At 37.0% G+C, this 23,190-nt stretch overlaps 3 protein-coding genes across 3 annotated transcripts; 2 read left to right on the top strand and 1 right to left on the bottom strand.

Moving 5' to 3' along the window:
• Nucleotides 1-2,605: 2,605 nt before the first annotated feature.
• LOC18591886 (protein ZW2) lies at nucleotides 2,606-3,467 on the bottom strand. Its single transcript, XM_018125475.2, is given in 2 exon segments — nucleotides 2,606-3,044; nucleotides 3,047-3,467. Coding segments are annotated over 2 exon segments (549 nt in total). The 5' UTR covers nucleotides 3,345-3,467; the 3' UTR covers nucleotides 2,606-2,793.
• A 2,315-nt stretch (nucleotides 3,468-5,782) lies between these two features.
• SUT4 (sucrose transporter 4) lies at nucleotides 5,783-11,750 on the top strand. Its single transcript, XM_007018300.3, has 5 exons — nucleotides 5,783-6,738; nucleotides 7,947-8,692; nucleotides 9,058-9,121; nucleotides 9,218-9,261; nucleotides 11,456-11,750. Exons 1-5 carry the CDS (start codon nucleotides 6,210-6,212, stop codon nucleotides 11,612-11,614), a joined length of 1,542 nt encoding a protein of 513 aa, XP_007018362.1. The 5' UTR covers nucleotides 5,783-6,209; the 3' UTR covers nucleotides 11,615-11,750.
• Nucleotides 11,751-15,851: 4,101 nt separating this feature from the next.
• Nucleotides 15,852-18,159, top strand: ZF14 (MATE efflux family protein). The gene is made up of 2 exons (XM_007018297.3): nucleotides 15,852-16,177; nucleotides 16,300-18,159. Exons 1-2 carry the CDS (start codon nucleotides 16,049-16,051, stop codon nucleotides 17,818-17,820), a joined length of 1,650 nt encoding a protein of 549 aa, XP_007018359.2. The 5' UTR covers nucleotides 15,852-16,048; the 3' UTR covers nucleotides 17,821-18,159.
• Nucleotides 18,160-23,190: the final 5,031 nt, after the last annotated feature.

Raw genomic sequence — 23,190 nt, 5'->3', positions numbered from 1 at the left:
CAAGAAAAAAGGTGATAAAGATACTCTTGTTAATGTTTATTTATATAGTCTCTCTCCTAATTTGACTATTACACTCACATTATTGGTTCAATTATAACTTTGTCAACATTCAATGTTCCAACTATTGTCAGTCGCAGATATATATACAATTCCTCTCGAAAATGACTTGAATAATAACAAAAAAATAATACCTAAGTAACCAAAAATAAAGAGCCATTTAAGGCTGACATGGTTGTTAACATTATCCGGAGGAGAAGTGGGGTTGGTGGAGGTGTGGCAGTCATATAAGGCTAAGAGATGAAACAAAAACCATGCCTCTCCACATATTCTATGGAAGGATTTTCTTTTTATTTTTATTTTGTAGACAGGGTGTTTCAACTTTCAACGTGAATTATGCAAATGGCATTAATATTTTATTTTATATTAAAATAACATTATATCCTGGCAAGCTATCTTGTGCCTTCCGTAACGTTTATTTGATCAAATTTCTTCAATTACATTATGGAAAAAAAAAAAATCATTGTCACCCACATATGGTTAGACATGGCTTTAAATTATTTGTACATATCTTGTCCATGTCGTAAGCACACACATCCCCACTGTTCTCTTTTAGTGAAGAGAATTTTGGATTATTTATTTTGTGCAGATTTCAATTTAAAAACCCATATTTTTTTTCAAATTAAAAAGAATATTTAAATGTAATAAAATCTTGACATTTATTTCATATATAGATTGCGGTGGAAAGCTCCCATGGAATGATGAGGACGGTATCTTAAAATTAGGAAATGGAAAGAAGGTTTAATTCATTGATGAAATAAAAGAGTTTCGATATTAGTAAGTGAAAGAGGCAAGGCATTTGGTGTCACCAGAAATTATAAAAAGGAAAATATCTTATTCTTAGAGAGAGGCTAGGAGGTATGATATGGAGTAGTGGCATAATGCCAAATGATACAACTAATTGAATGAAGTGTGGACACGAATATGCGAATCAAGGATCATACATTGTGGATAGTGAGCTCCCTACATAGGGAAAACAAACACGCCAAGAAATTCAGTAACATGTCAACGATTGATATGTTAATGTATTTCTAAATCAATATATATATATATACATAAATGGTAATGTATATGCATAATTATTTTATATTTTTTTAAAATTCATATTACTTTTTTTTTTGTTTCGACAATTTTGTTTCAATTATTTGTACTTTTTAATATAACATAAAATTGTTAAATAAATTCAAAGACGAAATATGTCAACTCATTTATGAGTAAATCAAATAATTTATCAATGAAATATCAAAGTCAAACGAATAAGAAGGACAAAAATATTGGAAGAGAATAGTGTTTTGCTTGTGGTAAACGTTAATCTCAATTCTCACGTCAAGGAGGTGAGGACACCCTCATATTTAGAGGTGTCAATATGGGTTGGCTTGGTCTAATTCAGTCAAACTCTTGTGAGTTGAAAAAATATTAATTGGGCTGAATCAACTCATTTTTACATGGGTCATCAAAATCCAACTCAACCCAGCCTTTGCCATGGGTCAGATTAAGCCAATGCATTTCTTTTTTTTTTAAAGAAAAAATCATTTTTACAAATCTATTTAACAAACTCTTTATCAATAAAATTATTTCATGATTTAATCTATAAATTGATTAATAAAAATATATTATAAATAAATAAATTACACTAAACATAAATAAGTAAATAAATTATATCAAACATAAATAAAATTTCAATTTTTAACACTAACTACCATACCATGAATATAAGTATATAATTAAATAAATAAAAACTTCAAGACTCATTTATATCCTCTTCAATTCTCATCTTTAAGCAAAACATTTGAATCTTGTTTGTACAGGAATAATGTCTAAGGTTTGAATCATTATTAATTTATTATCTAATATTTATTGCCATAAAAAGAAAAAGAGATATCAAGTTTCAATTTTAACTAAAATTATTAGTCTGACAAGTAAATATTAAAGACATTGAAATATATAAAATAAGTAATATAATTGGTAACTAAATTATTAATTTTATATAATTAAATATATAAAATTATTAAATTAACTAAAATTATTAATTTATTTTTTTTGACCCACAAGGTTGACCCACCTCAACTAAGAACAGTCCAGTAATCAGATAAACTGGTCAATTTAAACCTGATTTTAATATGAATCTAAATTTTCCAACCAATCTACTTCACTTTCAATACAAAATGAACCGACCCAATGAACGAGCCCCATTTTGACAAGTCTACTCACATTCATTCTTCAATGAGCCTTAAACCTTTGGGTAGACATGAATTTGCTCCAGGTAAGCCCAGCAACCTGCAGAGGGCTACAGAGACGAGAGCAGATCCCATAGGCCTGTAAGACTGTCGAGTCCAACAACGACATCAGTAGCGAGGTTCTTGAAAGAAACAGTTTGCTTCAGTTCCCAGCTGTGATCCTTGTGAGTTTGGGATGATTGAATGACTCAAAAAGGAAGGGGAAATGAAAACAAAGTTGATCTTAAAATCATAGTCCAAAACGAACAGAAATCATTGTCATAAATATGTCAAATTACAAAGAAAGTTGCATCCAGATGATTTTGGCAGCATTCTTTGAGGAGCGTGGCCTTGATCCACTCTTATTCAACCGCTGCAAGACAGAAAAAGAAAGGGGCCTTGATATTCATTATCGCAAATACAGACAAGAAATTGACGGCAGAGCAGATTCTCTTTCCAGAATAGCACAAAATACTATATATTAGTTATTAATTTGAAATTAACTCGCAGTTCCAGGAGTCTAGGCTAACCGCAATCCTGTTGCTCTGTGTTGGTCTTTTTGTAAACCCCATTTCCTTACTCTAAGCTGAAACTCAGCAGAAGCAGCTAGAAACTTCACTGTCTGCACTGGACTCAGGATCTCAATCACCTTCTTCACTGTCCCCATTGCCTCTGTCAACTCTCGCTCTTCTCTTCTAGTCTCGTATTTAACTCGCTCGATGGTTTCTTCTTGTTCCGGAGTTAACTCTGTTACTGAGCTGGCGAGTAGTTAAAGAGTAAGAATGGTTTGAACCCGCCAATCCAGAGCAAAGTCTTCTCGAACGAACTTAACCATGGTGGAGAGTAGAAGAGGAACACTTGGTCTTTCGCTGCCTTGGATTTCTCTTCTAAGTACTGTTCGTAGTGAGACAAGACTTCCTGAACCAAGCTTCCGCGCTGCTCGATTTCGTGCCCATCCTGGGATGTGAGTGCTTGGACGGGCTGGTCGAGGAAGTTTTCCTGGCGAACGAGCCAGCCATTGAAGAAAGATTCAAAACTCTCACGAACATTTGATCCATTTCTGTCCGCCATGGATGCTATTTGTCTTGTGAATAAAAAGTGAGTATTATTTTGCAAAGGGCTATGCAGGGAGGGGAAGGCGGTTTATATAGTTATGGAAATACCGACCACCGAGTGTCATTTGAATTAAATTATTTAAAGGATTGTTTACTTCGTCACTCCTTGATGACGGAGGGGTCAGAAATTTTGAATTTTCTTCAGCAGTAGGCATTTGGAAAGGCTAAGTAGGAGAATCAAAGTTTTCTGCTTTTCTTTTGGAGGAAGGTGTAAGCCGCTTTTCGTGCATTCATGTGTCGGAATTCTGGTGGTCTAGGAATGACATTTGCTTAATATGGCAATGCTTTGTGGCAGTGGAAGGCTTCTGACCATACCCATAGACAGAAAGATCCCAATGAAATCGCAATCTTACTGATGCAGGAATTTGTCCCTTCTTGTGCTTGAAGTCACAAGAATACAAGAGTGGCCTTTTCCAGGAACTGGGCTGCGGGAACAAATAAGGTTTAACATGGGCTTAATTCACTTCTCGGTACAGGCCTACACTGAAACAATAAATGAGGGCCTAAACACTAAATTAGGCGACCTTCTATTCTGTTTCTCTTTTGGGAAAATGAAAATGGACGATTATTCATTCCATGGAAGTTTTTTATAATTTAATGGAATATGTGACAACCTTTTCATCTTATTTATGAAATTTCAAAATTTTAGTGTAATATTTAACGATTCAAGAAAAATACTGTATAATATATAACCCAGCTGGCTGGCTGGCTGGCTTTTCACACTGCTGATCAGTGATCACTCTCTGTTTGTATGGTGCAGTCCACGGCTCGGTAGCTGATACAACCAAGGCCCCACATAGATACGAGATCGTGTTGTCTTTCCAAGTACAAGGAAGAAAGGACCGAAAGCACTGACAAAGACAAAACCAGATATGTCTAGCTGTTGTGTATAGTTGACTGTGACGAGGGAGCCGGTGGCCCAAATCTAAGGCACTCAATATTTTCTGCCTTCTTGGACGTATGTCGTACGCGTACGCCTTCCCCATTTGCCTTCGTCTTCAAGTGCAACTGATAATGGGCAGCTTTTGTCGTCGAGGTGAAACCGAGGTCATGTGCCTAAAAGTTTTCTTGTTTTTCTCCATCCCATCTTACCGTTTCCAATTGGATTGTAAATTCCCTCTTATCCTGGGTTTCCCCCTTAATTCAGAGACGCTTCAAACACTTTTCCGAAGACAAAATTAGACGTGTATATAATCATAACATATACGGATTAGGTGTGTTAACCCTAATTAAGATATGAATATTAACGTTAATCAAGGGTTCATTTAAAAGGATGTTTCATAAGATGTCATGGTTTATACCTTTCAAACCGTTTCCTTTAGTTTTTTTTTTCTTTGCATCATCATTCCTTGGGTGTTGCAAACCCCCACCCCCCAAAGAGTCTATTTGCGGTGCAAGCAAGCAAATAGTAGGCTAGCTAGCAAAATATTCCACCCTTGTGCTGAGTATGCTGATCACTAAAGTCATTATTAAAACAAGATCAACATCCAAAATAAAATCAAGCCTGTGATTATACATGTCTTCCCAAATTTCATTTCCTTACTCAAAACAATTTCAATAAATGTTGTATGTCATTTCAAACAGTACTTAAATTTGGCCATATCTCCTTGGACAATCATAATCCAAATTTTAGATATTTAATGAGTCGTTGTTTATTTTAATTTTTTAAAATTTTAATTAAAATCTTACCGTACTGGGTTCAATTTAATTTTATGTTGATTTATGTAATTATATTTACATCTTAATAAAAAGAAGCACATTCTTAATTAGTGATGAGAATTAGTTAAGTTAATGCAAGGAGCTAATTAAAGCATTATCTTTGGGTTGTGTTGTGTTGTGTTGAAAAGAAAGACAGTGACCAAAGTAGTGACCCCTTGACTAATTATATCGACAGGTGAGGGAAAAGCCAAAAGGCAGGCTAAAATCATGTTGCCAACACTTAGAAAAGGAGCCCCACATAATTTGTTGCCGTATAATAAATCAATAAATAAATATATGAAATGCAATGATTAACATTACTATATAACCTAATAATTTATCACCAAAAAGAACAAAAAAAAAAGTAGAATCATAGGACAGTGATAAAACGACAATCCAAACAGGAAGAAAACGAAGCAATCCTCTGGGTATACTTGGCAAATAAGCATAAGCTCTTTAATCTTAACTTTAACAGCCCAAAAGCTAAAAAAAGAAAGAAAATAAAAAAGAGTAAGCCAATTATTTATTTATTTATTTTTGAAGTGTTTGATTCAAGAGCACATGCTAAAAAGAGCAAAAGTTGGCCGACCTTGAGGGGCCACCTAAACAAACTTCGCAAATCCAACTACACGGAAATCTTTTAATTATTAAAATTTGTTTCTATTTTTTTCCCTAAAATGACCATGTTGTCTTGCATTTTTGTAAGGGTGGTTTCGTCATTTGAAGAGGAATCCTACAATTTCGAAACTGAACCTTATTATCGGGGAAACTTTGCCAGTTGAGGTTACGATGGATTGGAAAACAACAAAAATATCCTGAACCGATATTTGCCCTCGGAATAGCCTCAAAATTTCCATTTAAGTCAATTTCCTAATTTCTCGGTTATTTTCGCGTCTGGCTTCCTTTGTAATTTTCTTCAATTTGAAGGTCATTTCCATTACTTAGTTGATTATCTCGTCACAGTCTAACCTGCCAGTCTTCTTTCCACTCTCTCCACGGGAACCGCCACCTCGCACAACGGAAACTCAAATTTCAACGACCAGAGTACCAGAAATTCCGTCTTAGAGAGAGAAAAAGGAAACAGTTATAGAGAGAGAAAGAAAGAAGAAATCGTGAAATTCAAATGAAAGGGATGGCGATCCCCGAAGCAGACCGCCAACGAGCCAGAGGGAGACCTCCAACGTCGTCTTCAACTCGACCGGCAGCTCGACCGCCGGTTCGAGCTAGAGTTCGACTCCGGCAGCTGCTTCGAGTCGCATCCGTGGCGTGCGGGATACAATTCGGGTGGGCCTTGCAACTCTCTCTCTTGACACCTTACGTTCAAGAGCTAGGTATACCTCACGCGTGGGCCAGCATCATATGGCTATGCGGGCCACTTTCGGGCCTCCTGGTACAGCCTTTGGTGGGCCACATGAGCGACCGATGCACCAGCCGGTTCGGTCGTCGTCGACCTTTTATTGTGGCTGGTGCAGTTTCGATTATCGCTGCCGTTTTGATCATCGGTCACTCCGCCGATATCGGATGGTTGTTCGGCGATACAGGAAGCTACCGACCGAGAGCTATCGCGGTGTTTGTTTTCGGGTTTTGGATTCTTGATGTTGCTAATAATATGACACAAGGTCCTTGCAGAGCTCTTCTAGCTGATCTTACTGGTTGGTTTCTTTTTCCCTTTTTTCATGCATTTTCCTTTTGTTTTGTTTAGAATCATATAAACCCTAGAAGATACTGTTAGCTTAATTTCTTTTCTTTTTCTTTTCAATATTTTTTATGGAGAAATATGGTTATTTCGTTTTCTGTGGCATCTTTTTAAAGAGTAAAGCAAGGGAGCCATCACTGGACACTCATCATTGAATATTAATTATTTTACATTTGATAATTGGTAGTATTTATCTTTTTATGATTGTGCCTCTAGTGCTTGTCTGAAATTTTATTTTTTAAAATATGAATTCGGTGGACGGTTGTGCCCCTTCAGATATAGTTTTGGTTGTTATAATAATTACAATAGTTTTTTTTTTTTTCATTTTGGTTCCGTACAGTTTGTTGAATATTTGCAAATGCAATGTGATAGGTAAGTATATAACTGTTACCAACTTAGGGTCTACCTAAATGCAGCTTGATCAGATAATTTAGCTATCATGTGATCATTTCATTTCCTTCAAGAATGAATAACCTTCCGAGATTGTTCCACATGTATATGGTATGTATGCTGATCAGATGTTTTCCATCCCACATTTTTAGCAATCATGGGTGGTATGTAGGGAGGTTTCCAAGTTTAATTAGAGCTTGAAAATGCATACTACTAACAGCTCCTGCAATGTCTTGAAGTAGGTTGCAAAAGTTGTTTGTTTGAGCTAGACATAAAAATTCTTCTCTTAGGTTTTGTTTATTCCTTTTTCACATAGAGATTATCATATCATTGCCATTTTAAGCGATAAATCTTCATGTTTCAAAATATCTTATGTAATACTACTTAGAATGTGACTGTCTGAGGCATGGAGCCAAACTTCTACAAAAAGGTTTTCAATAGATTATCCTTTTTACTGGCACCTGAGATTATACTACAACATTTCATGATAATAATACCTAAAGTTCCTGCACATAGAATAGATGAAAGAAATTTGACAGCTATTGTTGCCAGGTTTGCAATTCCAATCAGAAACCAAGTGAAAATATTTCAGCAGTTACATGTTTTTGCATGTAAATGCACACACAAACATATTAAAGTTACAATGATGGGGTTATTTATATTGCCCAATACCAGTAAAAAATTGTGTCTGCACTTGTTTCATGTATAAAGATAAAATCCTTGGAACCAAGCTACAAATTGACATTATCTTGCTGTCTTTCTCTCTTATGTTAGGAAAGGATCATAGAAGAACTCGAGTAGCAAATGCTTACTTCTCACTGTTTATGGCTGTTGGCAATGTTCTTGGCTTTGCAACAGGATCATACAGTGGTTGGTTTAAGATTCTTTCATTTACCATGACAGCTGCCTGTGATGTTGACTGTGCAAATCTCAAGTCTGCCTTCTTTCTAGACATTATTTTTATTGCAATTACTACATATGTAAGCATTTCAGCTGCAAAAGAAGTACCTCTAGGTTCATTGGATAGATCTACACCCTTTCATGAAGAGGGGCCTGAACAGTCAGGCCAAGCTGAAGAAGCTTTTCTATGGGAATTATTTGGAACATTTAGATATTTCACCGGGCCTATATGGATAATCTTGTCTGTTACTGCACTAAACTGGATTGGATGGTTCCCTTTTCTTCTCTTCGATACTGATTGGATGGGTCGAGAGATATATGGTGGCCAGCCAAACGAAGGGTATAATTACAATGCTGGGGTCAGGATGGGTGCATTTGGGCTGATGTTAAATTCAGTTGTTCTAGGAATTACTTCAGTGCTTATGGAGAAGCTTTGCAGCAAATGGGGAGCTGGTTTTGTCTGGGGAGTTTCAAACATTCTCATGGCTCTCTGCTTTCTTTTAATGCTCATTCTATCTTATGTGGCAAACCATATGGATTATATCGGCCGTGATCTACCCCCAAATGGCATTGTGATTGCTGCACTAGTGATTTTTTCCATTCTTGGTGTTCCATTGTCGGTAAGCTGCTCTTTCTCCTACAGAAAATCATGTGATCTTTTCTATTGAATTTATCAAGAATAAAAGGTGAAGAAATTGTAGTTGTTTTCTGCACATGGACTTTGTGCAATCAACATTTGGATACCCTGCATAGGCATTCAGAAAATTAAAGTTAATCAATCTCCACTTGCTGATCTTCTTGGTTCAAAGATAAAACATCATCAATGATTAGGCATGAAAGTACTAAAATATTGAGTGTCCTATTGATATTTTAATGGTGAATTTGAGCATGACAGTTCTTAAAACAGGCCCAATTTTTTTAAAAAATTTTCTGGTAGTTTTCAGCTTGTAAATTTAACTAATGTCATTGGAATATTTTGTTGCAGATTACTTATAGTGTTCCATATGCCTTGATATCCACACGAATAGAGGCTTTGGGACTTGGGCAGGGTAGGCAAAATTTTTATTTTTGTATCTAAAATTTTCCTCTCTTTTACCGTGTCTAGAAGTGGCTAAGGCACTGATTCTCTTGGTTGTTTTCTGTAGGTTTATCAATGGGTGTCCTAAATCTTGCCATTGTGATTCCACAGGTATTGCTTTGCTCCTGAATTCATTTTATTGCCTTTGGGACTGCACTAAACTGAACTTCATTGGAATTTATTAATTTTCGGCTCCCTGCCCCTGACTTCAATTGACATGCCCTCAGTGTCCCTATAGATTCATGATGGGAATGGGATCCCTGAATTGATTATACATACATACATACATATGGAACTAAGAGATTGTAACACTCACTTGTTTAATTTTCACTTATTACACCTAAATAACCTAGTTAAATAAGAATTGACATCAATTGGAACAACAATCCCTCCTGAAGAAAATTAATCAAAAAATTTGCTAAGTTAATTGTAAAATAGATTAAAAATTTCATTGATGATTGATGTCCCAGCAGGGCAGGGAGTGTCTCCCTTGTCCCTGTCCCCATTCCCAATCCATGAAGTAAGCCCCGATATGAAGCTGATCAGGGCAAGAGGCAGAGTCCTTGTTGGGCCAGGGAATTTTTGTTTTGTTTATTATAAAAAGGGCAGGGCAATTTGACATCTGTAAATTTTAAATGTTCTTATGAGCTAATTGTTTAATGCAAGTAGCATTTTATTACGGTAGGTTTGCTTATAGTTGGTCTTATTATGAAGGGGAACATTCCATCACACGGAGTGATAAAAGTCATGCACTGTGCTTACATGTGTAGGAACTGCTGTTCATTTTCACCTACTCCTTATGGAGATATCACTAAAAAAATTTATGTGGTAGTATCATTTGTTCTTGAAATTATGCAATCACCTGTTGGATGCCTCTCAGTCTTCATCATATCCCAGTAGTTGGACTACTGATGGCCTCAGTTAACTTTTTGGTTTGATGGTTTATTTAATTGGAAATAAAAATGTGATATCAGCCTGTCATGCATGGGACCACTTTTTTGAAATGATCACATCATTCATTATAGCCCATTTGAATAATTGAAGTGGATTAGATTTCTGCCTTTCTTATAATTTCTGAAATGTGGTTTAAGTTTAAACAATTCATTCTTCTTAATGTCATTCAAACATTTTAACAAGTTGGAAATATGTTAATTTGTGTTTGTAGTGAATATTATTAGGTTTGGGGGGAGTTCTTGTTTCATGTTCATCTCATGAAGGATTTTAATATGAACACGCACATGCACACAGATAGTGCATTAATAGTAGCATCAATTTTTTAGGTGCTACCAAGCATCCATTCCAACAATTTGAGGGAAGAGATGATTTATGTATCACTTCTTGTAGTTTAGTTTTCAACTTCTGTAAATTTTCTTTTCCTGGAAATTCTTAGTATTCAAATATAACATGATTTTGAAATGATATGGTCTTATGCACTTCTCGTATTTGACTTAAAATATTTTATTTGCACATGTGTCTGTAAACATTAAAGTCTTAGGAACATATTTTAATACTCCGATTATAAGGATAAAATTATGGGGACATTGGATGAATAACCTTTTGAAAATTTGGGAAAAGCAAAGACTTGCTTATGTTTATGTGGAAGTTTAATGATACAGGTCATTAAAATGCTTCTATAGCTTTGTTACATAAATTGGGAAACTAATTTGGACCACCTCATTGTTGTATTAGTTCATAATTTTATTAGATTAATCCTGCCCCGCTTCAGTGCAAAGACCGTGTTCTCCTTTTTAAACTTCGATCTAGTCTGGCCAGCAAAACTCTCCTTGACTAAGAGTGTTTCAAACTAATCAAGGGCTTTCCTTCTCTATCATAGTTGTACATCAGTTTCTATAATATATAGCGAATGGCAGTCCTTTGCTCAAACTTATGTGAAATTGTAATTTATTGGTCTTTTTCTGTTTAAAAATTTCTAATTTTTTTTGCTAACTACACGTTAATTTTATCCATGATTGGTAACTTCAGAATGTTGCTTTTATTCTAAACATCTAGCATCATAAATTTGTAAGTTTACATGTTCTTAGCTTGACCCCTAAGTGAATGCAAGACTGAAAATTGCAATCGCAATTTTGATATGTTATTAAAGTATTTGTCCAATATATTTCCTTAAGTACATCAACTATGATCTTCTAAAATGCCTTCCATCTTTGGGGCTTAGCATTAAGAGAAAATATGTTACTCGATATTTTTAATGTGATGGAAATTCTGTGGGACAGGCTTCATAGCTCGTCTTTCTATTATCTTCTTCTAGCTACTTAAGTTGTGAAATTTTGGTTGTTAACAATAGGTCGTGGTGTCTGTGGGAAGTGGACCATGGGATCAGCTATTTGGTGGTGGAAACTCACCAGCTTTTGCCGTAGCAGCTGTTGCAGCCCTCACCAGTGGACTGATAGCAATCTTGGCTATCCCTCGCAGTAGTTCACAGAAGCCCAGGGCCCTCCCATGAGGTATTTTGTTGTACCTTATTTTTTGTATGCCATGAACATGAATATTAAATTGTTCAGATAGCAAGAGTTTTGTATATAGCTATTGTTACTTTATTGATCAATAAAATCATTATGATCTGAGGTTTTGTTTGCCAATATATTTTTCTATTTGACATTTGAAACACCGAAAGTTGAGCTGGTTTTCAACTAGTAATGAGCCAGAGTTCGGCTAGCAGTATGTTATGTTGCAAATCATGAGTGAATTACTGGACTGCATCACGTTTTGAAGCTTTTACATCTTTTAGAAGTTCACACCTTTACAATTAATATTTAGAAGCAAGAAACTCAAAACAGATCGTTTCTAGAACAGTAGCTAAGTTTCCAGAATTGCTCATTGAGGCGGCCCTTCAAAATGGAAATGGCGGACACCACGTGGAAGGAATGATGGAAAATGAAATACAACTAATGGGTATATTGTAGCTTTCATTGAATTCTGGCAACTTAAAATGTAATGGTAACAAATAATGTAGCTTTCAATGAAGTTTGTCCCAAAAAAAGGTATATTGTAGCTTTCATTGAATTCTGGACGAGCCAAGTTATCTAAAAATCAGTGGAGAATTTTATTTTGATGAAAAATCTGCCCACCTGCTTGAAAATGTTGGTGTAAGCCTTGAATGTTGATTCGAGAATTAGTCCCAAGACTACTTCCTTAGCACCAAGATAAGTTGCTGCTGATTGGGATCTATTCCTTTCGAAAACATCAACTTTTTTTTCTTTGTATGCATAAAATTTTTTGTATTTTGGGTGAAAGGAAATCTTGCAATTGCCCATTTGTGGTCCAATCATGATGGATTGGAATCTCATGCATTTTGTGCCCGAATTCGTTGTATGAATGTGGTGAATTGTGCTTGGTGGCCAACAGTAAGTATGTGAGTTGTGCTGATTGAAACCTTGATGGAGACATGTCTTTTATGCTCTTGATTTTTCCTTTTTTCTTTGAAAAGCTTGGTTGATTTTTATGGAAGGGCGCTCTTTATGATTGTTCTGTTCTTTTTTCACATATCTTTATTTTATTTTTCCTCTATTTTTTCGTTGCTTGCATCTGAACGTTGGAATAAATTCTTGTGTTTATTGCACTTTATCAGTATCCATGAAAGGCTGTTTTGCTTTCAATGCTCCCCCCACACAGCGCTTTCTATCGAATCCCTGTAGAAAAGCATTTAAAAGATCTGACCCTTTTAGAGTACAGTTTGATCCAGCATGTTACAATCATGCAAAAGAAACTTGTAGTCTTGTGGCTGATTAACACTGATAGAAAAGAACTTTCTACGTATTATGTGGGTAAAAAAAAAAACCCAAATGTACCATCGACTATGCATTGATATTGGTGCATTTGCATTTCATCAGACACAGCTGTGGCATTTGGATGGAACATTGGAAACAGGAAAACAGTAGTAGTAATAGAATATTTGTGACTTTTCCCCGTACAAAAATGAATAAAAAAAAAACCAAACCAAAGCAAAGCTTGCATTCTTGTACATTCAAGTTCCATCAAAGCTCAATTTGTTGACACATGAGCTAGTAAGAGATACCTTAGGGCATCAATGCGAGCTTTTTCCTTTCTTCTTCGTCTTAGCATCAAGCTTTTTCTAGGGGAAGAAAAAAAAAAGGGGTATGGAATCTGTGAATTTGTTCGAGTTTCTAGACAAGTGTGTGTGAGATAAAATGTTTTATTAATGTCAAATCCTGAAAGGTGTTGTCACTGTTGCATATCCTTTTCCTCCATTGAAACTTGTATTTGGTAATTGTACGAAGCTCTTCGGTGATGCCAACAAAATTGAAATTCTGTCTGAACTCCACTTCGACAACAACTTGGTGCAAAATTGTTTTATCTTTTCTCTTCTTTTTATTAAACTTTAGAAGCGAATAGAATCGTCGTCGTCATCATCATCATCATCATCATCATCATAGTCGCTCACCCTTGTGATCCTCGAACTTGTCAATTTCTATTTTTACAATGTGGCGTCGGATCTACCTTCGGTAAGCCCCACTTCCCAATTAGAATGCTAAATTCGAAATTGGGGTTTCACATTTTTTCAAACCGCAGTAATATAAATTTTTATGGGAGACGAACATTTGTCCGTTGGTTGTGTTGCATGACACATTACTCTCATCTACAGCAACTTATCGAGCTGGGGACACATGGAGTCTGACATTGGGGTGGGGGGGTATGGATTTCAGGGAAGAAGTAGTAATTTCTTGTATCTTGTACAAGAAACAAAGCAAAAATCTGATTCTTGAAGTTGCCCAGTGCCCCAGACTGCAGAATGAGAGGAAAAAAAAAAAGAAAAAGAAAAGAAACGGGTTATGCTGCTGCTGCTGCTGCTCTACTTGGTTGGGAAGGGTGATGGTAGGGTTGGGTTTCTGTTGCCCCTCCCAGTCCCAGACAGAGCCACGGGTCTCTCTCCCGCAGAGCGACAATTTCATCTCTGTTGTGAGGAAAGGGATACATATTAAATGGTTGCAATTGGAGCACGTAATTGTCTCTCAGTGTTCCCTTTCTTCCATCTGCCGGTTTTCCATACAGCCATTTTACTGTCATCTCCATTAACACACTTGGTGGTCCCATTCATGACACCAACACCTACCTCCACATACCCATGAAGATAAACCTTTTTAAACAAGACCCCGAAATACAGTTTTCCCTTTTCTTTTTCTTTGGGGTTATAACAACAAAAGGGTCAATAAAAAGAAAAAAGATCCACTGGATATGACACTTTGGTCACTTGAACCCCTAAATCCCCCACATGTTTAGCTCATTTCCCTAACCTCTCAAGTCTCAAGTTTCCCCGCTAACAAAGCATGATTTTGTTCCCCCATTTGGAAAACAGGGCAGTTTTCTTTTGCCCATCTTATCTCTCAAATCTTCCAATCTCTGACACATGGGGAGTAAGCAACTTGGAGGAAACTGATAACCTTATATATAGATATACACCTACACCAGACTCAGACAGCCACCCCTGATTATTTCTATTACTTTTAGCCTACTTGGATTTCAACAGCCCCACTGGCTTAAATAAAAATTTTTGAAGGGCCTGACTTCAAGAATAGCTTGATAACATACTTATTTTATTGCTGCGGATGATATGATAGTATTATATAAGATTAAGATCTTAGCATATCTCTTGATGGAGAAGCAAGCAATTCTTTTTCCTTTCTTTTTTGCACCACCGATGGCGCAGCAGCAAGCTCAGCCATATATGATAGACAAAGAAACTCCGCCACAAGTTTGTTCTTTGGTATTAATATTTTATTGCTTCAACGCCATGCCAGTATATCTGCTTCATTGCCCTCAAATAGAATGAAGTAAAAGAGAGAACAGATGGGGCCTAAAACACAGATATTAGCAAAAGCTTGCCACCCTTCATATTCCGCGACTAGTCAAGCGCCATGGAGTTGGTTTCCTTCACATGGGCTGTGCGAAAATGGAACATGCATGGCTCCCTTTAGAACATGCAAAAAAAAAAAAAAAAAGAAAACAAAAAATTATCTGCCTGCAAAGCTATAGCTAGCAGCCATTGTCCAAAAAAATACCGATATGCTCCTGTCATTTCGCCAAACAGAGGATCGAATTAATTTGCTTGTCAATCCACTCCCACTTGACAAAACTCAAGATAAACTTCTTTACCTTTTTTATAGTGTAGTACAAAAGAAAAACCTAAAAAGAGAAGAGAGAAGGGTTTCTTCAAGATTATCCACTTAAAGGGAAACAAGTAATTTAATTACTCTTTTTAAGAGTAAACCCACCATATGTGTGTGTATACATATATGAATACAAAATGGCAAAAAGGGCCCCCCATTATCATTATACCAAACTCTCATTGACCTGGCGGTTAAAAACAAATGCTACAAAATCACCTTCGTGGGGTTTGGGTTTCACCCCATCTAACTAAGAATATATTATTATATTAATGGAAAGATGAGAACAAAGGGCTCTGCTTCCCCTTGTACACACTTCACAGCTTTGAGCTCTCGCTCCGTCTTTCTTTCGAGTACTCCGCCACTCCGCGTGAGCAAAAGGAATACAAATTCGAAAAGACTATCCTCACATTCAGAGATAAGAGATAGAGAGAGAGAGAGAGAAAAAAAAAAAGAAAAAAAAGATAAGATGGCCGACCCCTACACCCTCCAAGTTCGAAAGCATTTCTGAGTAGACGCTTTTACAGCATCCTCCTGGATATATTGACACGCTCTTAGGAGTAGGCCCCTATCCCCTCCATGTATAAATATCCACATTCCTCCCTCTCCAAACCCCTCAAAACAAACAAACAGCTTTAAGCAAAGCAAAAACCGACTTCTTTCCCCCTTTGCAATCAGCCTCATTTCCTTTCTCTTCTTTTTGTTTCTCCCTTAACTTGTTTTATCCAGGAATTAAGGTTGCTAACCTCTGAGCTATGCGTAACCCGAAGCCATCTTCTCCCACGTCCTCATTTCTCTCTTCTAACAAAACCCCTTTCAGCAAAACCGTGGATCTTCCCAAGGATGATGAAGAGCAACTACATAGATTGCCAACGCTCTCTGAGGTATAACAACAGCTTAAATTGTGAAGACAAACTATATATGTAGCCATTTAGGAAAGAGTCTTCCTTTTTTTTCTTTTATTTGTCAGCCAACAGCTTATTTTTCTTGTTTTCTTTGCTTTCAGGCCATGGAAGAAATCAAAGCCATAGGGAAGATCTCAGGCCCGACAGCTATGAGTAGTTTACTTCTATATTCAAGAGCCATGATCTCCATGCTCTTTCTTGGATATCTTGGTGAACTTGAGCTTGCTGGTGGCTCTCTTTCCATTGGTGTTGCAAACATTACTGGCTACTCTGTAATCTCTGGTTTAGCCATGGGGATGGAACCCATTTGCGGGCAAGCTTATGGTGCCAAACAATGGAAACTTCTTGGTTTAACCCTACAGAGAACTGTGCTTCTCCTCCTCTCCGCTTCAATCCCTATCTCTTTCATGTGGGTCAACATGAAAGGCATCCTTCTTTGGTGTGGTCAAGATCAAGAAATATCATCCGTGGCTCGTACATTTATTATTTTCTCCATCCCTGACCTATTTTTCCTTTCACTCCTTCACCCACTTCGCATTTACCTCAGGACTCAAAGCATTACATTACCCGTAACTTACTGTTCAGCCATCTCTGTGCTTCTCCACGTCCCATTGAATTTCCTTCTCGTAGTCCATTTTAAGCTTGGTGTAGCAGGGGTGGCCATAGCTATGGTCTGGACTAATCTCAATCTCTTCCTCTTGCTCTCTTCATTCGTATACTTCTCTGGCGTATATAAAGATTCTTGGGTAACTCCAAGCACTGACTGTCTTAGGGGATGGTCCTCCCTGCTTGGTCTTGCTGTGCCAACTTGTGCCTCAGTTTGCCTTGAATGGTGGTGGTATGAAATCATGATATTGCTGTGCGGCCTACTTGCTAACCCTAAGGCTACCATTGCTTCCATGGGGATCCTTATTCAGACAACCTCTCTAGTCTATTGCTTCCCTTCAGCTTTGAGTGTTGGAGTATCCACAAGAGTTGGAAATGAACTTGGCGCAAAGAGGCCTGGACAAGCTCGCATTTCCATGATCGTTTCTCTCTTTTGCGCTGTAGCTATAGGCGTGGCGGCGATGTTGTTCGCAACCTTGATGAGACACCAATGGGGCAAGCTTTTCACTAATGATGCTGAAATTCTTGAGCTTACAGCAGTTGCATTGCCAATTGCTGGGCTTTGTGAGCTTGGGAATTGCCCTCAAACAACTGGTTGCGGGGTGTTAAGGGGTAGCGCCAGGCCAACCATTGGAGCAAACATAAATTTGGGGTCATTTTACCTGGTGGGGATGCCGGTATCTCTCTTGATGGGCTTCATGACCAAAATGGGGTTTGCCGGGCTCTGGCTTGGCTTGCTTGCAGCTCAAGTATCCTGCGCATTCTTCATGCTAGTAGTTCTTTGTAGAACAGATTGGATGCTTCAAGCAGAGAGAGCAAGTGTGCTGACACAAACAAGTAATAAACTTCCATCATTGCCCATATCAACAAAACAAGAAGAGTACTCCAACTCTAAGGAAACTAACAAGAAGGCTGATCTTGAAGGGATACTGTGCATTAATGATGAACTTGTGAAGCCTGCTTCATCACTTGAAACAGACCCTCTCCTATCTAACTCACATACTGATGAGCATTGATTAGAGTTCAGTTACCCCCCATTTTTGCCCCCACCTCATAAAAGAGTTTGATGTGAAAAATTATATTTGTTTTTAAGACTTTCCCACTTCTCACTTGTGCTGTACAAGACCCCTTTTTCCTTTTCTTGTTTAACTTTTCTTTCATTTTTGTTTCCTGTTCCCCCATGTTGTATTAATAACAAATGTAGAATGAAATAGTCATACTTAAAAATCACTTCTCCTTATATATACTTGGATTGAGAAGTGAGAGAGAGAGAGAGGGAGAGATAAAAGAAAAGGGTTAAGCTGTCGTTTGTTCTAAAGACGTGTGGAAAAGGATATCTGCCCTTCCTTTCTTGTTGTTCCCTTCCTTATTAGGCAGCATCCTTTGCCTGAGCATTACCTAAAAGGGAAAATTAGCATAATTAGCTGTTGGCCAATAAACCATCCCTTATTTCTTAATTCATACAGTATCTTCCTTCTTTTCCTGCCAAGTATAACATGTATCGCTCCTACTTTTAATCCCATCATCCATAGCCTTCAACCCCCTGGAGCTGCTTGTTATCTTAATTATACAAATTTATTAAAGTCCAGCCTTTTCCTTTGCTTTAAAGCTGGACCAATCTTCAAGAATTTTCCTTTTTCCTGATCTCTTTGTTTTTTAGTTAAACTGAAATAGTATTTAAAAAGTAAATTTATTAAATACACATGTTGGGTTTTTAATATAAAAAAGACTACTCTAAGCTTATAGACAAGAATCTCTCTATACAACTATGATCATATTCATGGTTGTAGAGCTATAAATATACACATACATGGCAATTAATTCCCAGTGGATAGATTCTGTACAATAAATTAGCATCACCAATAAAATTAAATCAAAGTACAATCTGGGATTCAAGTAACTTGGAAATAAATATAGGATTAACTGAATCTAAAACATGTGGACCCTTCCTTTTCTCCTAGTAAGTATTACCTAACCCCAAGACCTTTATGTACTGAATTTGTCCAAATAAAATCTTACTATTTTCTTTTGAATTAATAATCAAAGAAGTTACTGGGGAAAATATTCCCTATATCAATGGGAAACAAACAGTGATTCCATGTTTGTGACAGGATTTATGTCATATCAAACATAAAAACAAAAATCAAATCCATAGAAAAAGAGAGGGAGATAGAGAGAGAGAGAGAGAGAGAGAGAGAGAGTAGGGTTGTAACTTGCGTGTGTATAGATATATATACACAACAAAAAAACAAAAGCAAAGCAGTAAAGACTGATAATAATTGGCAATAGGAGAGAAGTATCCACTGAAGTCTGAAGAGAGGCCTTGGGTGGAGGGGTAAGGGGGGCCCCTGCTTCAACTGAAGAAACAAAATCCAGCTATTATTACCTCTGTCTACTTCTCAGATGACAAAAATTGGAGCAGTGCCTCTGCATTTAGCAGTTCCCCACCCCCACTCCCCCACCACCTCAACCTCCACTTCTTCCTTAATCCTTCTACAAGTATCTATAACACAATACCACACCCCATTGCACCCAAAAATAAAATAAAAATCATATAACTCTAGCAAAAATGAAAAAGGGTAAGCGTTTAACAAGTGATTTTTATTCATTCTTATGCATACAGCATGTGCATGCAACACAGAGAAAAGAGAGAGAGGATAACATGGAAAAAGCTCCCTCTCAATTGCTGCTTTTGAGTGGTACACGTAAGGCTATCTCATTTTATTCAACTTTTTTTATTGTTGTACTTTCATATAAATTCTTTTTTTTTCCCTCTCCCCTCCTGCCACCTTTCCTTTTGTGTTCCCCTTATCTTCTTATCGGCATAATATATACTATCTGATATCTCCATCCCTACCTAGCTATCCTAGTATTACTCCACAACATGCTAACTGTGGTAAGGAATTGCCTTTAAAACGTGTGGCATACCATTTTTTCGTCAAAAGAATTCAATTTCTCAACACCCCTTATGCTGCACTACACTGTTTCTCTTTTGTTTATCATCAATATTCCAAAAGTTTGTAGCTTTTGGACTTTTTGGTCGTATGAAGTATAAAGTAATATATCATCCCCATCATCTTTATGATTTAATTTAATTTATACATTACATCTTAAACTAATAAAGAATATATGAGCTTAATATGACATGCATGCAGAGCTTATTAATTTCATATGTATATATATATATATATATATTTCCCACATTTATCTTGACCAAACTTGCATTTTACCATGATACAGAATCTGAAATCTGTTACTAAAATATATAAAAACATGTTAATTAGTAGAAGAAAGCATGCAATTAAGCCAAGTTGATTCTGTCAAAAGGTTTGTATAGTAGAGTGAGTTAGAGTGATGGAGATAGGGTTGGTGTAAAACAGAAGTTGTATTTTTCCATGTAATAAATAGCAGAAGATGCTGTGGCAGTTGAAACCCTGGGATGGGTCAGTTGTTGGGCACATTGGTACTGATGTACCTTGAGTTTGGATAGAATCTGGTCCCCCATCAAAGTCCCACCCCAACAGGACAACTAACCTCTCATCCTTCCCATTTTACTACTAATTGTACTCAAAGTTTGTTAGGTTCCCCATGTAGCCCTAGATTGCAGCCCCCACCCCCCCTCCTCTTCTCCTTTCCCCATTAGAGCCCTGCCTGCACCACTTATATTCTCTTTTTCAAATTATCATGAATCCACCAGATATTTTGTCTATACCAATTACCAACACAATTATCAACTCATGTACTATCACATAGTTTCTGCTTTTCCCACTATGATTTCTAAACCCTGATGACCGTCCCCTCAAACTTATGATCATATTTCCTGAAAATGCAAATTAAAATAGCACGACGTAATTGCATTACATGCTTCAATATTTTATTATGTAGTTTGAAGATTTGAATCGCTTTTTCTCCGCATATACATTATTTTATCTTATAAGATTTACAAGACGAAAATAGTGACTATATTTAAAAGAATTGAAATCTAAAGATGTTTAATAGATAATATATACTACAAGACAATGACTCTACTGCAAAGTCGAGGAAATAAACACTAGCAATAAACAAGAATTATCCCCTAAGTATTTGATTAGGTCACCTAAACTTAGGTAATTTTTGTTTCCAGCCGAGTTATGAAAGTGGTCCATATTTTATCAAATAAAGTGCATTTATTATAAAATGGAACTGGTTTAATACATAGTTTAATTGCCTGGTCAAATTATATATAGAAGTGAGAAGGAAAAGCCAACTTTCTTGGAACAAAGTAGAGGTTTCTTTCATGGCTAGCTAGAGGGTGGAGGGCCAATCACATGAGGTCGTTTCATGACACTTTTAACCGCTAAATAAGCTAGAATTTGCATTGTAATTTTATGTCTGAATAAACAAAGACTTGAAAAGATTTTCCCGATGAGGCCCTTGAAAGAAAGGAATAATACTACAAATATATGAACTTTTTGGTGTGTTGGGAATCTGCTCAGATTGCCACCCATTATGGGATATAGCAATCAAGCCATCATTTTCCAGCACACTATTCTGGACTTTATGTCGAATATTTTTATGCCACGTGTCATTATAAGTCCTTTTCAAAGTTTTATTGGACAAGTTAGCCGTTGGAAAGCTGACACGTGTCCCGCATCTCAAACCACTTTGCTTGAACTTTATGTGCCATGGGAATCCCATTTCTTTAATTAAAAAAGAATAAATATAAACAAGAGAGAAAGGAAACAGAAGAGAAGAGAAAAAAAAAAAAAAACCCCAATATATAAATCAAACCGCCCCAATTGCTTGAAACAGTGGTGTGGAGTGTTAATGCACCAAAGAATTTGACAACTGAGACGATCAGAGTAGGATTAAAGAAATGCTTTACAACATGTTTATAAAGTGGCAATAAATAATTGGGACGATGGTTGACGCCCCAACAATACCTAAAACTGGCAGAAGGGTATATGTGCCATTTAGCCTATTTTTTCCCCTCTTCAAACATCTTTTCAAGATCCCCACTCTCCCTCTTTGGGCGGAAGCTGGGGTGAGTGGTCGGCCCTTGTCTCCCTTTTTATCCTTGAATGAAAGGGAAGGAAGCTGTGCCTCGCACTGGCCACTATCTTTTAAACCATCACAAGTGTTTTTCCAGGACCTCGAGTTTGTGTCAAAAAAGTTCGAAAACCCCTACTCTGATGCCACCAGACCCTGGCCGAAAGCCCTCCCTTTTGAGCTAAAAAAGCCTTCAAAACAGGGTGACTTGCTGACTTATTCAATCACTATTCTTCTCATAATGATGATCCACATTATTTGATGCCCCATGTCCTACATATACACAGCTACACCTACACTTGCCAAATTCCCTAAAGTGCTAATAATTCTGCAGCGTACAGTCCATATATATATATATATATATGTATGTATGCCTTGCAGGCCATTCGCACCTTGGGATTGCATGCAACCTAGCTAATCGTGCTTTTGGTCTATGCGTGCCATGATTCCTTCTTGGTATAAATTTAAACTCAAAATTTCTTAAATTTTTCTATAATGTCAAAATTAGACACTATAGATATGAGATGAGGAAAGTATTTACATATTTTTTATGTAACATGTTTTTAAATATATAATATTTGTATCAATTTAGATAAATTAAGCATTAAGAGAATATTCATATAAATGAGTTTTTTATCATAAAAAAAAAGAATCACGAATTTATACATATCTTATCCAGAATTTATCCATAAGATTTACGAATAATGAATGTGACGGAAACGTGGGAAGAGCATTCTTTACAAAAAATGGAATGTGTAAAAGGCTAAAAGGTTTTGGTTTACTTATTTGTTTTAGTGAGAGAACAATCCGGGGTTCGATTCGATTGTAGTGTATGACCAGGCTTCGCCATCAAAGCATAGCATGCTGACCTGAATGAGTGAAGTTTTTAGAAAGGGGAAGCCAATAAATTTTGTCAAAAGAAAAATGGATCATGTTGTACTCGTTCAAAGATGCCAATCGTGTGGCATTAGGATGGTCACGCAAGGACAGTAGGGAGGGCAGTGAGCAGTGGCGTATTGGCTTCCCCCCCCCCCCCCCCCCCCAAAGTTCAAAAGGGTCCCCTATACTTAGACTGTACAAAGGATCGCATGTTGGCAAATGTTTGGACCATCTTGCATATTTCTCGTAGGGCACATGCACTAAGGGACCGACACGTTCTAAATGACTTTCAATTTCCTTGTGGGGTGCCCTGGGTACCACTAGGAGGAAACAAGAATGGTCATTTGTAGGGGCAGGGAGGGGGTTGTCAAGTTTCTTGTGCATTTTTTCTTTTGAAGGTTTGACAAAAGTAAGAGTCTTTCTTTGTCACTTTGTGGAGAGAGCTAAATACGAACCGACCTTTCACTCTGGGAATGTCC

This window comes from Theobroma cacao, chromosome 8 (assembly GCF_053813885.1).
Source record: "Theobroma cacao isolate CCN51 chromosome 8, ASM5381388v1, whole genome shotgun sequence".
In the NCBI taxonomy this organism is placed as follows: domain Eukaryota; kingdom Viridiplantae; phylum Streptophyta; class Magnoliopsida; order Malvales; family Malvaceae; genus Theobroma; species Theobroma cacao.
This window is presented reverse-complemented; position numbering and strand designations above follow the sequence as displayed.

Coding starts and splice junctions, on each gene's coding strand:
- ZF14 (XM_007018297.3), top strand. CDS start 16,049: ATGCGTAACCCGAAGCCATCTTCTCCCACGTCCTCATTTCTCTCTTCT. Junction 16,178..16,299: donor GATTGCCAACGCTCTCTGAG/GTATAACAACAG, acceptor CTTTGCTTTCAG/GCCATGGAAGAAATCAAAGC.
- SUT4 (XM_007018300.3), top strand. CDS start 6,210: ATGAAAGGGATGGCGATCCCCGAAGCAGACCGCCAACGAGCCAGAGGG. Junction 8,693..9,057: donor TTCTTGGTGTTCCATTGTCG/GTAAGCTGCTCT, acceptor ATTTTGTTGCAG/ATTACTTATAGTGTTCCATA. Junction 9,262..11,455: donor TTGCCATTGTGATTCCACAG/GTATTGCTTTGC, acceptor TGTTAACAATAG/GTCGTGGTGTCTGTGGGAAG.